Source organism: Sphaerodactylus townsendi, linkage group LG04 (assembly GCF_021028975.2).
Source record: "Sphaerodactylus townsendi isolate TG3544 linkage group LG04, MPM_Stown_v2.3, whole genome shotgun sequence".
NCBI lineage: Eukaryota > Metazoa > Chordata > Lepidosauria > Squamata > Sphaerodactylidae > Sphaerodactylus > Sphaerodactylus townsendi.
The window spans coordinates 27998265-28011630 of NC_059428.1; the positions used below are offsets into that span (position 1 = coordinate 27998265).

At 41.4% G+C, this 13366-nt stretch overlaps 1 protein-coding gene across 3 annotated transcripts in view; it reads right to left on the reverse strand.

Annotated features, from left to right (window-relative positions):
- PSPC1 (paraspeckle component 1) overlaps positions 1–12332 on the reverse strand; it is a 64688-nt gene extending 52356 nt beyond the window's left edge. For 2 of the 3 annotated variants that reach the window (XR_007244358.1, XR_007244357.1), the window contains exons 1-6: positions 11802–12332; positions 7521–7822; positions 6787–6882; positions 6175–6371; positions 5429–5513; positions 3424–3532 (exon numbers count right to left, since the gene is read on the reverse strand). Coding sequence is in view for 1 of the 3 variants with exons in the window: in XM_048495093.1 (XP_048351050.1) it covers positions 3424–3532; positions 5429–5513; positions 6175–6371; positions 6787–6882; positions 7521–7822; positions 11802–12188 (1176 nt within the window). In the remaining 2 variants the exon portion in view is untranslated. The remainder of the gene's footprint in view (positions 1–3423; positions 3533–5428; positions 5514–6174; positions 6372–6786; positions 6883–7520; positions 7823–11801) is intronic. The other variant, XM_048495093.1, reaches the window with a different exon arrangement.
- Between the last annotated feature and the right edge of the window lie 1034 nt (positions 12333–13366).

Here is a 13366-nt window from a genome sequence, read left to right on the forward strand (position 1 = left end):
ACTGTGTGTACATGAGACAGTTCAAGAATTAAGTTACGAATAGCATACTAATTAGAAACTGAAATGCCTAAACTCAACTAGTATACTTGCATTTGAAAATCTGTCATCCATTAAGCTCTGAATGGATAAAAAGTACATGACAGTGATATAGTATTATAGCACATTAGAAACGTTTACAATAATTCGCATCAAAACTACATTTCCCAGTTCTTTCCTAATTATTTTTTACCCCAAATGAAGTTTGAGAGTAATATAGCTTTTTGATCACATCAACTCTCCTGAGTTCATGCATACATGTTCATCATTTAACACCAGATGTCTTGCATGTATGAGCCAACTAGCACAAATCAACCCTGGGAAGATATTTCGTGCCTTCTTGTATCATCCTGAGCACAAATTGTTTTCCACTGGAGGCAGTTCACACATTTTACTGCATGTAAGTAGGTGATGCATAAGCAAATGTGAATCAACCCTAAGTTACATTAACAAGTTTTCAAGTTTTAGAATATGGCAAGATAAAGACATGAAAAATATTACATCATAAATACATTTGAAATTTTCAAGTGATCTGAGCTAAAGATTTTTCCTAGCCAAAGTCAGAAGAACTAATGCAAACAGAATCAATTCATGCCTATCTTGAACATGTTACAACAGTCCAATGGTACACCACATTTGGTAACTTGCATGGACCAATGTGGGCCCAAAGGTGCAGGAATACCATGACAAATGCAGCAAAACTACATACAGAATTAGGCAGAAGACACTAAGAAAGGTACAGCTTGAAGCAGGAAGAGGAGATGGATTTATATCCTGCCTTTCTCTCCGGTAAGGATTCTCAAACTGGCTTACAAACTCCTTCCCTTTCTCTCTCCACAACAGACACCATGTTAAGTAGATGTAGTTCTGAGAAAACTGTGACTAGCCCAAGGTCCCCCAGCAGGCTTCATGTGCAGGAGCAGGGAAACAAATCCACCACTCATGTGAAGGAATGGGGAATCAAACCCAGCTCTCCAGAGTTCACCACTCTTAAGTGCTACATCATGCTATAAAACGCAGAAACACTTGATTTTTGGTGGATTGAAAAGCGTGAACTGCAAGATCACTGGAAGTACAACTACTTCCTTTCAACTACCTTCCTAAAACATGAGTCCACATTTACACAAACTTAAAAGGACTCAAGGAGAGTCAAAATAATGAAGTTATAGGGTCTCCTCAGCTACTCATATAGCCATTACACCAATACAACAGAGTTAACGCACACCTTACTGGAAATGAAAGGATAGGGATAAAACTGAATAGGCCAAACGTCAACAAAAAATTTTTGGATCTAAGAGTCAGTTCAAAAATTTAAGAGCTAGGCTTCCTTTTCAGTATTCAGGGCATCATCTTTTAATTACCATGCTTTCAAAATTATTGGTACTACGAAGTCCAATATAATGCAATGTCCTCATAATGGCCAGATAAAGATTGCACCCTCACTTCTCTCCGCTATCAGCGTGGACCAATCAAGACTCAACCAGTTTGAATGGAATGTTGAAGTGGAGGGGAAAAAATTCCCGAGGGAAGTCTAAATGCCAAACATCAAGAGAAAAACAGGAAGTTAGGTTTCGGAGAGAGGAGAGAGAGGAGGTATCCTGGAGTAGGCAGGGAATCCACTGGGGTCTGTAATGTATTATTTTAGACCAGCACAGTTTGGATGCTGTTCTTCAATTAAAAACTTTAAAAGCTGTCCAGTTATTGACTTTAGATTTTATACCAGAAAGAACCAGCACTGTAACCATTCAGTACACTACACCTCCCAACGCCAACAACTGTATCAGCTGTCACACTGGAGTGGGAGAGCATTACAGATCACACAAACTAAATAAACTTGAGCGTTTTGTTATATATAGTACCCAAAGAAAAGTCATCTGGATTTGTAGCCAATGTGTTCTCTGGTACAGGATTAAGGAATACTCTCTCTGTGGGTGTGAAATAACACACACTAATAAAAGAAATCCATTTTACCTCACAAGCCTGAAGTTAACTGTGGAACTGGTGTATAACAGAAGAATGTTACTGATGGTGAGGTGGGTCACAACTCTCCAGCCTGAAGGACTTGTTATTGGCAAAGTGGTATAAAAAATAACAAGAAAAATGCCTGAATCAGAGGTGGGGATAATCTATATGATAAAAAACACTACCACCACAACAAAGAACTAACTGCTCGTTCTAAACTTACTTCTGTTGCCTGCATTCAGGTGATCTTATTTTGCCATTAAACTAGGTTGCTCCAATTTCAGCAGCTACCTTTGAGGTCTCCTGAGGAGCCAGGATCATCAGACTTTTCTGCTCCAACAAATTTCCTGGCAGGTCTGGCATGCTTGCTGTAACCTGTGCTGTTTTTTCATCCCTCTGCTTGCTCTGGGATGTGGCCTACAGTGTCTTCCTTCTGGAATGGCTGTCACTGCATCGCTCCCACACCATCTGGTGATTACATTCAGAGTATGTGGCTGCACTGCAATTCCTCCCACTACCAAGGTCTACTACAATAAAATCAGTCTTCCGACATCAGTTTCAGATTTATAGATGGAGATGACACTTTTGAGAATTCAAAATGCCTTTTTTTACTTTCTGCACTATTTCTATTCTTCTGTATTTATCCTGTGCCTCTAATGACCTAGAGGCAGTTTGCTTAATGCTTTGGATGCACAAAGGATGTATCCTGCTATCTTTGTGGTTAAACATAAATATGCACCTATTTACTTTCAGCCATGTATTTTGGAGATTTAACCAAAGCTTAACAATTCTGCAGGAGAAAAAATTTGTTTCTCTACTTTTACTCTTCTTACATAGAAGAGGAAAGCACAAATGTGGAAAGAACAGTCCTATTCATTCCAACTTTTATGAACTGATCTCTTATAATCATGTCTTATCTATATTCAGAGTCTTCCAAATCAGACAAGAGTTTAAAATACAGAACTTTGTCTGCACAATTTTAACACATTTTTAAAGGGAGAGGAATCGTTCAAGCAGGTGTTGTAACCTTCCCCCCGCAATGTTGTGATGTGGTAAAATCTCAGGAGGGCTATGCTACATGCTTTATATTTTAAAATGCAACCCTCTACAGGCCTTCCAAATGAAAGAATTATAGTACTTCGGCTGACAGTAATATTAATCATCCAAGACTTAAATAGCAGAAATTAAATATAAACATGAAAATAAAAAATGTTATTGTCATTAGTTTACAAGGCATTCAAGAGTTATCTCCATTATGGAAAATTATTTCATTAGGATGAGTTCATCACAGATTCCAGAGATAACTTAAAGAAATTAATTTTCAAAAGAGATGTACAGCCAGAAAAACATACCACTTCAGTAGATGCTTACGAGTATAGGGAAAGAACCAAGTGTCTATTTTTAGTTACAAAATAAATCACTTACATTGTCAATGAAATTTGGCTTAAATCCTCCCTCTTGCTGTCTCCTGAGTTCTTCCTGTTCTCTTTGACGCAGCATCTCTTCTTCACGTCGTCTATGCTCTTCTTCATGTCTAAACATTATAAACATAATATAATTTTCTAAAACGCTTACTACTCCTTCCAAGCCAAAAACATTCCCAGTTCATTAAGATATAGCTCAAATCTTCCGTTTGCATTAATGACAGTTATAAGTATTAGACCTTCCATTCTGGCATTCTACCACTGGGGAGAAGAGGAACCTCATGAAAATTAAATAGGAAATCACCAGCAATTTCCTTCATTTATTAATAAGTCCGCACTAGTTCAAACATTGGTACTCAACCGTGAAGGGTTCATGAAGGACATCTGGGTTTCCCCATCAGCCAAGCACAGGGAGGCAGGAATAAAGTATCTTGAGCCTCCCGGTCTGGTGGGGGCACCTTCTCCAGTTCTGGGATTCTGAAAAAGTTACACCCACTGGATTGAAGCAAGCAAACACCTCTCTGCCTGAAGGAAGCAATGAGCATGTAACAAGAACAGAACAGAGGGAGACCGCAACTTGGAGGATAAATGGAGCAGCCCAGCAAACACTGACAGAAGAACAGGCTGGGAAGCTCAACACCAACAGAATACAGTTACAATAACAGTCACAGTCGCCTGATTTATGTGGGGTATCAACAGGCATCTGCCGAACTGAAAACATTCAACTTGTAATGGCGCACAAAGGTGGAGATGGAAGACCACGTCGCAGCCCTGCAGATCTCCTCCCCCGATGCATTGTTATTGAAGGCAGCGTTGGTGAAGGCATTTCTCACTGAATGACCTGCAATCCCTACTGGTACAGTCAAGTTCTGTGACTTGTAGGCCTCAGCTATGCACTCCCACAAACACTTGCTGATAGTCTGAGCTGACAGCTTGAAACCTCTGCTATGACTTACAACTGATATATACAGCGCTTCTGATTTTCTGAAGTCCTGTGTTCTGATAAGAAACACCTTAAGGGTGCGCCTTATGTCAAGCTTGTGCCAATAAACCTCCTTCAGGTGCCGAGGGTTTGGACAGAAGGAGAGTAAGAAGTTCTCCTGCTGGCAGTGAAAGGTAGAATGAATCTTCGAGGTGAAGGAGGGATCCATCCTAAGGACCACCTTGTCCTTGTGGAAGACGCACAGGGATGGTTTGACTGACAGTGCCACTAACTCTTGACACTCACTGTGCCAAGATGACCACCACAAGGAATATAGTCTTCACTCTGAGATGCTTGAGCAAAGTGTCCATAATTGGTTGAAAGAGATGCTTAGTCAGAGCATGTAAAACTGAATACAGCTTCCAAGTGGGAAAGCGGTGCCTAGTTGACAAGGACTTAAAGGATACCCCTCTAAGGAAGCGTTTGATGTGAGGATGCAGAGATGGAACTCTTCTCTCTAAGGTGTGTACCATGGACGATAAAGCCACTAACTGTCTGCATGGGGTAGAAGCACGGAGATCAGCTTCCAGTCCATTCTGGAGGACGTGCCCATCCTTTCTGCTGCTAAATCTGCTCCAGCTGCCGCATTTTCCTCGTACGAGGAAAGGAACAGTTGCTCCCTTTGAGGCATTTTTCCCCTTCCGTGTCTTTTCTGAAGCCAACTGGCCAGCCTAGTGCAAAGGAACCTTCAGTCATTTAAACACAGTCGCCAAGAGAGAACTGTGCTTCTCTCTCGATAGCAAGCCAAAGAAATAGAAGCAGAGAGGAAAGTTAAGAAGGAAAATGTTAGATCTTTAGCAAGGTAAAGGAGAAGGTGACTGAACCCAACTGCACTCCCCGGAGGCAGGAGAGAACTGGAGAAGGGGAGGGGCCCCAGCAACCCAGGAGGCTCAAGATAGTTTACTCCTGCCTCCCTGTGATTGGCTGATGAGAAAACCTAGATGTCCTCAAGCTCAAATGGAGAACAATGCTAGTTAAAAGATGCAGCCACTTCTCTCCAACATTACCTTCAAATGAAAAATACCTTAATTGTATTTGCTTTCGTTTCTGTAGCTCCTGATTTCGAAGTTCTTCCAAACGTCTCAGTTCTTCTTGACGCCTCATAAGATCTGTGAAAATGTCAAAACAGCAGCTAGCAATTGCCTTTGAAACACAAACAGGTGTACATCAGACGTAGTCAATAAAATAAATATTTTAAAAGGGCTTGAGAAATTGTCCTATAGTGAAATAATCTTTCTTTTATTGTTTAGAAGTTATACTTTATAAGATTTACAAATGCATTTCATGTGCTGATAGCTTTCCTGATCTCCTGAGAAAGGGTGCAGTCCATCTCTCAATAATGATTAAAAACGCAGATTTCTGCCCAAACACCTATAAATGCTGCACTGGATTTCACCAGTGGACAGGGATTGTCATTTCTGGTCATGAAACAGAAATTACTAACAATTTTCCTAGCAAAAGTAAACTACAGTTTCAAGGCACATATGGATAATTCCCATATCAATGCCATAATGCAAGGTCCCCATTAAATTACTTAAAAGAAAAGAGTAACTATATGTTTACAAAATGTCATGAACAGTAAAAGTGTTAAATAATGAGCTTATTTGGAACACACACACACTCTCAACTTCTTCTGAAACATTAAAATCTGGATGATTTTAAAATGTATTATGACAATAAGATAACCTGTCATAAGAAAGGTATCTTTCACGAGACACTTTCTAGACCCTCAGCCTACAAGATAGAAACTGAACCAAATATATTATGCACCTTGTCTCATCAACATTAATTGATGCTCATGTCGAGCTGCTTCCATCTCTGCCTCCAGTTTTTCCTTTGCTTCTCTGATGTTTCTGTCAACTTGCTCCCGCTGTTGCTTTTCCATTTCATCAAGGGCCTTCCACCGAGAAGCATACTCAAACTCAAAAGTTCCAGGTTGGGCAAAACGCGGTGGCTGCTCCCTTTCCCTACAAAGGAAAGCATAGTCCACATGTACAGGTTTAATTCAAATAAATCTAACAGCAGTATACTAATCTTTGACATTTTGCTTTTTTTGCTGTCAAATACAGACCAGGGTCAACCCTACTTAGCTTCTGAAATCTGATGAGATCCAACTAGTCTGGGCTATACAAGTCAGGGCTAACCTCTGACGTTCAAAGAGGAATGGTTTCTTCAAGCATTCCTCATGTATTTACAAAATTAACCATCATGGTGAAACTTGATACAACAGGAGTTATATGTTGAAACTAAGAACAGCCCCAATCTTCCAGAAGAAAATGGAGGGATTAAAAAGCAAAGCTTATTTGATTTCAGCACTTTCCTCCCACCAACTGCTATCTCCCTACAAGTGCCCCTCTCTCAGATGAGAATGCATGAACTTACTTATGATACTGTTGAGTTTTTTGCATTAATTTCTCAGGGAGTCCATCTTCATCATCAAATTGTTCCATAGGCTCTACAATAACAGGTCGAGGAGTTCTAAAAAAAGTGATCATACATTTTAATAAATCAGTCAGAATCTGTTAAAACTAAGTTGCAACCCAACACACATGCCAACAGTTCGTCACCCAACAAAAGTCAAGTTTGCCTACAGAACATTCCATCAAGGACTGAACTTTTCTACTTTGCAACCAGTAATTATGCAAGCTGGCTGTGGAATTTACTTATAACTTCATTCCAAATTCTTCAATTGTTTTTCTGAACAAGAGTCTTCAAATTCACATTTCATTTTAATTTTATTTCACGCAATTGAGACCTGTGTGAAAGAACATGGAATAAAGGATGAGGTGTTGAAATTTGACCAGAAGGTCCACTATCGAGTCAACTGCACAATACTGGGCTGGTCATACTCTCTCCATTTATCATTACCCTCCCTTGAACTAAATACAGATACCAATTCAGATTTCCAAGTACCGGTAAGAGTTTTGTGCGACCGAACAGTTCTATCAAAGATGGTATTTGAACCACTTTGGGTAGTATTGCCAAAAAGTAACATTTCAGTTCTCTGCTGTCACACAACAGAACTTGCTACCAGATTGGATCAAAGTATAACCTTAGCATCTAGGTAGCTTTCTATTTGTATAAACAAGCATTTAAATTCACCAAAGTAAACTTACGTTGTCAGCAGGAACGCTCCATCATTGCATCTTTCTAGTGCCTTCCGAGCTGGAGGTTTTGCAGCAAATTCTACAAAACCTTTTCCAGTTGCTCGGCCACGATCATCTACGACAGCAACAGCTCTTTCCACAGGGCCAAACTGAGAGAAAGCTTGTTCCAGAAGCTCATTGGAAACAACAGGTGAAAGATTCTTCACTGTTAAAGCAGCCCCATGGGTAGCAAATCGAATTCGCAGTGGTCTGCTCTTCAGAATAGTTCCATCAAGTTCCGCCTTGGCAATTTCAGCCAGTGTCCGTGATTCCTTTGAAGAAGAAATGTATCATTTTTATTACACGTTATTATGTCAACAGGTTGCTTCGGGTACCATAAGTTTACGAGACTAATACCAGACCATTTAACATTAATCAATGAACCCCATATCTGGACCTCTGATACCAATTCCATCCTCCCAAAAATAACTTGAACTTTACTTAACTTCTGCAGCATGTAAACAATTACTCCAGCTTTAACAGGTTTGTGCTACTGAATATTCTTTTTTGCCATCTAACCATAAGCAAGTGATCAGGGGAACAAGGCTTCTCTTTTAAGGAACAACATGACCCCTATTATAACAGGAAGTGTTGTATACTTTCCCAGAATGGATCAATTCAGACATGCCAAGCTATGACTGCAGACACCTAACTGGATTGTCCTTGATAAGCTATGGATGCTTTGCACTACCAAACTTGCCCAGAAAAAGAAAAAAATGGAGAAAATGTGCTAAATCCTGAAGAACTTCTAAAACAGATCACTTAAAAGAAGGCTGCACGTGCATAATTTTCTGACAAATTATATTGATTCAAGGCCAAAATAAAAAATGGAACAATTCTCAGCATGAAAACACTGCTTGTATTATGCATAGTGATATACAGTGAACACTTTCTTAAAGAAAAACAGACCACAGTTTTCCAATCCTTCTGCAGAAGTATTAACAATTTCTGGATAGGATGGAACATACACACAGATCATGAAGTAAGGCTGCTCTTCCTTGCCTTAAGAAGTGGCACATCTTGGAAAAAACAAGAAATTATAGTTTGGCATTTAGTGAATTTTGGGTTCCAATGTTCCCACCCTACCTTTTCCCCTTAAACATGGCTCAGAAATCAGGGTGGATTTAAATCATGGTTTTCTACATAAGGACTCATTTTTGCTGGTATCAATCAAATGAAGATTTCATTTTTAAAATAACTTTTCAGATTAGTGTTACAGTTATAACAAAAATTACTGATTTGGTTATATTATGACAAATATACAAATAATTACAAGATTACTGCAAACTAACTCCAGTTTTATTTGGGCCACAAGGCCTTGCATTTGTTTACTGCTGTGTTTGAATTCTGCACATATGCCTGAATTACCCATAGGTAAAGGAACTTCATTAACATATTCCCAAATTGGGTCTCTTTTACAGCCTGCGGCCATTACAGATTTTCTCCCCCAGGGAGAGAATAATGATAAACTTTGGGCTACACACAAGCTTGTGGAATATTCTGCTCAAAAGTTTTCATTTTTATTACTTGTCCTTCCTCACATTCAGCTGCTTGTATAGATCTAGTCTCAAGCTACATAACTAAAAACTTATTTCATGATAATCTTTGCACTCTCTTAAATAGAAAAGTAAACCATATTTAGAGATTTTCCTCAAAAAGCATTTCCTTTTTTAAAATCCAATTTAAATTTAAAAATCTGATTTTAATTTTTTAAATACCATAACTGATTTTAATCCAGTCTGACAGAAAGCCAGTTTGTTTCCTTCAAGCTACTATGGTTTGTTCTCTTCTCTACTAGGAAAACCGTGTTGTTTAGATGTCCTTACTATTTCACTACATACATTTAAATCGCTATTTAATCTGATTTTTATTAAACATCAAGTTCAAAGCATTGTTAACCAATAATAATTGATCTTTTTTTCCTTGAAGAGAACTTCCTTTTGAAACTCCCTGAGGCAAAGGAAGGCCGAAGGAAGGCAGAAAGTACCAAGTTAGAAGTATAGTAGACCAAGTACAAAAAAGTAGTATAAAACATTGGGAATACACCTAAAGTATCCACTACAAAATGTACCAATTCTCCCCTACCCAGTACAGTTGAGGTCTTCTTAAGCAACAAGGCAACTTGGTTCCAGATTTGGTGCGTATTGGGTTGGATCTTGTGATTTGAAAGCATAAGGATCATGTGATCTAGCATGCTATGGGTTTTCCGGGTTGAATGGCCGTGTTCCAGTGATTCCGGCCGTGAAAACCTTCAACAATACATTGATCATGGGATCTTCTACACCCTCCCCACCCTTTGAATCCTGGGTAAGTTTATTGTTGAGGGATGAGTGTGTACTATGGAGGTTGGGGGCTACAAGGGGGAGGAGTTGAGGTAAAAATCTTCCTCAGATCCCCCCCCCCCCCACACACACACACACAGGCTTCCTTAACTTTGCAAATCGGCTCTCCTTTCTCATATATTCCCCATACACACACACCACACACAGGCTCCCCTAACTTTGCGAACAGGCTTTCTGACTCAGCTGTAGTTCAACAGAGTTTGTCCTGCGTCCACAGGCAGGAAGTTCTTCAAAGTTCAGCAAAGGGACATAGTTCTGGTAGGGAGAAGTACATGGTGGAAAGAGGAAAGGAGTATGGCTTCCTCCTTCAGTTTTCCCCCTTTTCAAGGGTTCCCAACACCAGGGACAAGTATACCATGGGGGAGGAGGGGAGTGTGGCTTCCTACAGCAAAGGCTGCTGGGAAGCATAGTTCTGGTTCACGCTGATCAATTATACAGTAAGATAAGCATACGAAATCGTATTAATTAGCCCATATATGGTATTTAAAAGAATAAATGCTGCAGTTTTCAACAAGCAAAACTGCAAACATACTCAAAATAGAGAGCTGCGAACTACCGCATCCTTGCTACATTATCACATTTTACTCATTCCAAAAGAGAAAATCTATTTCATAGGAATTTTCTGAAACAGGACTTCTCAAGATTTCCTTTTTCCAATGGAAAAATGAGAGGAAATGTCCTGACATATTTTTATGCTATGCATCTTGAATGAGCAAAATCTTGTCTGGCAAAGCATTTTACTCAGTCCAAGAAATTATTTTCAACACTTTTAAAAATATTTCACTTTTTCCATCAAAAAAAAAATGATTGGGAGGCAGAGAGATGAGGGTTTTTGTCCTCCTCCTGAATTGTCCAGGTTTTTCTCAACTGGCCTTCACATCTCCTGAAGTGGACAAAGAACATCTGGAACAAATTTTAATCACCTCATAATTTTAAAAAAGAAAATGGAACCAGAACATATTGAATACTACTGTCTCAACAGAAAGGGAATTAACACAGAAATAAGTATGGTAACAAGGAGATGCAGCATATTTGGCGTTGTTTAAAGAGGAGGGATACTGCTGCACATACAAATAAATAAAGGAGTCAGTGTAGGAGCGGACAGATCGGATTGGAGAAGAAGAAAAAGAGGGCAGCGGCTAGAATTGGCAGGAAGATGGTGAGTTGTCTATTTGAGAGAACACCGAGACAAGTAAATGGGGAAGCAGCCATTTGTGCACATGGCAACAGGGAAGCTACTTTTTCTCTCCGAAGTATGAAACAAATAACAAATCCTGGCTACGATTGTGTTTTACGACTGTTAGCTGCCCTGGGGTGCCTCGATGAGGCTGAAAGGCGACTTCCCAATTAACAAAACCCCACTGAATAAAAGTGCGCTGATTTGCTTTGTAAAAAAGATATTTCTTCGGTGCACCTCAGAACATCTAAGCAGCAGAAAAGCCAGCCGGACTGTACGAACAACCACATTCATCCCACGCAATAAATTGCAAAAAAAAAAAAATCGGAAGAGCAGGAAAAAGCTCTTGGGGGGGGGCAAAAGGGGGAGTCCGGGTGATAATAGGCAACACATGGCAGGCATGGAAAACACCGGGGTAAAGAAAAATGCAGTCTTTTCGCGCTTGCGCAGATAAGGATGGGGAAGGAGCCTCGTGCGGCGATGGTTGGGGGGTCGCGCGCTGTGAATGCCGCAGAATCCCTCTCGGGGGAAGGGGCGGGACGGGGCAATCCCGCCTCCAGCGCACTCTCTCTCTCTATATATATATATATATTTGGGGGGATATTTATCACACAAACGGCTTATCATATGGTATCGAAAGCATTTTCTCCCTACCAACCCCCTTCCACTCTCACAGGCACGGGGTGGGGGCCGCAGGGGAATCAGGAGGTTCTCGGGGCGGAGGCTCCTCACCAGGCGGATGAAGCCGAAGCCGCGGTCCCGGTTGATGAAGACCTCGCTGGGCTCGCCGTAACGCTCGAAAAGGCGCTTGAAGTCCTCCTCGGTGATGTCGGTGGGCAGGTTGCCCACAAAGAGGCGGCAGCGCTGCGTGTAGCTCTTCTCGCCGGGCTTGAGGAAGCTCTTGATGTCGACCGTGAAGCCGCCGCTGCTCGCCTCCTCGTCCTCCGGGAGCCCCAGGGCGGCCGCCGCCCCTTCATTGTCAGGCGGTGGCGGCTGCTGCTTCTGCTCCAGACCTCGCAGCCCCTTCATACTGCCGCCGCCCACCATGCTCATCGGAGGGGCAGCCGCCGGGGAGTTGTTCTCGATCCGCACTTGTTTCAGGTTCCTGTTGGCGGACATTTTCTCAGTTTAGGGGAGGGGAAATGATTCAATGAGGGTGAGGATTCAAAGCTCGCAGCTCGGTCCAGCCGCCACTTCTTTCGGCCACCACCGAGGGTTAAAAAATCAAAATGGCGGCAAGACCACTACCCACCAACGACTCATAACGTCGCTCTATTCTGATAGCCCCGCCCCCTTTGCTGGGATCGTTACTGCGCAGGCGCAGGAGGTTTGGCTCGTGAACGGGCAGTTAGTTCGGTTACGAGACCTAATGCGCATGCGTGCCATCCTTTCGCTTGTACGTAGACAAGCCGGGGAGAGCCCCGTCATACCTCTGGGGAGAGCGGAGGTGACACGAAAGCGTTTATTCGTCTTAAAATAATATTACTTCCCAGCAATCTTAGTTAAGTAACCATAGTAGTATGTTTTCTTTTTATGGCTTCTTGAGTCAATGGTAATCTTCAAATATCTCTAGCACTGAAAGGTTTGGGACAGAATTCGAAGTTCCCAGCCTTTGTGGTAGAGGAGCCCGAATGTGGTGACCCATCCAGCATGGCCCAAAGTTGTTGGTTTTTTTGAGCCCTGGGCAAAGTATGACCTTGGGACCCATCTAGTTTGGCATTCCTTTTACTACTGTGGCTAACCAGATGTTTTTTGAGAAACCAGCTAACATTGTACAAAGCATGCTGCTGCCCCTACTAAGAACCCCAAGCAAGTGACATTCTTATTCATTCAGCCTTTGAATATGGAGGTTACATTCCAGCCTTTTACCACCCTCCCATTTTCCATTACTCCCTCTAATCTATCCCAAGAGTCTAAACACAGGTGTCAAACTCGTGGTCCTCCAGATGTTATGGACTACAGTTCCCATCATCCCCTGCCAGCATGGGAACTGTAATCCATGAGTTTGACACCTGTGGTCTAAGAAATTCACTTTAGTAACAATCTGGGCACATTTTATTTGACTAACTTGTATATGCAGTGAGTAAAAAATACCAACTAATTTATGAAATGGAAGATACTGTTTTTAGGATCAGATTGTTACCACGCTGCTCAGGTAACACTTTCCTTGCTCAGAAGTATTCCCGCTCTCGGCAGCGCCCAGGAACCCAAGCAAGAACCAACACGGCTCGGATGGATAAAGGTGATTTATTTGAGATGCTGACCTGGGTGTCAGCACCTCCGTTCCACACAGCAAC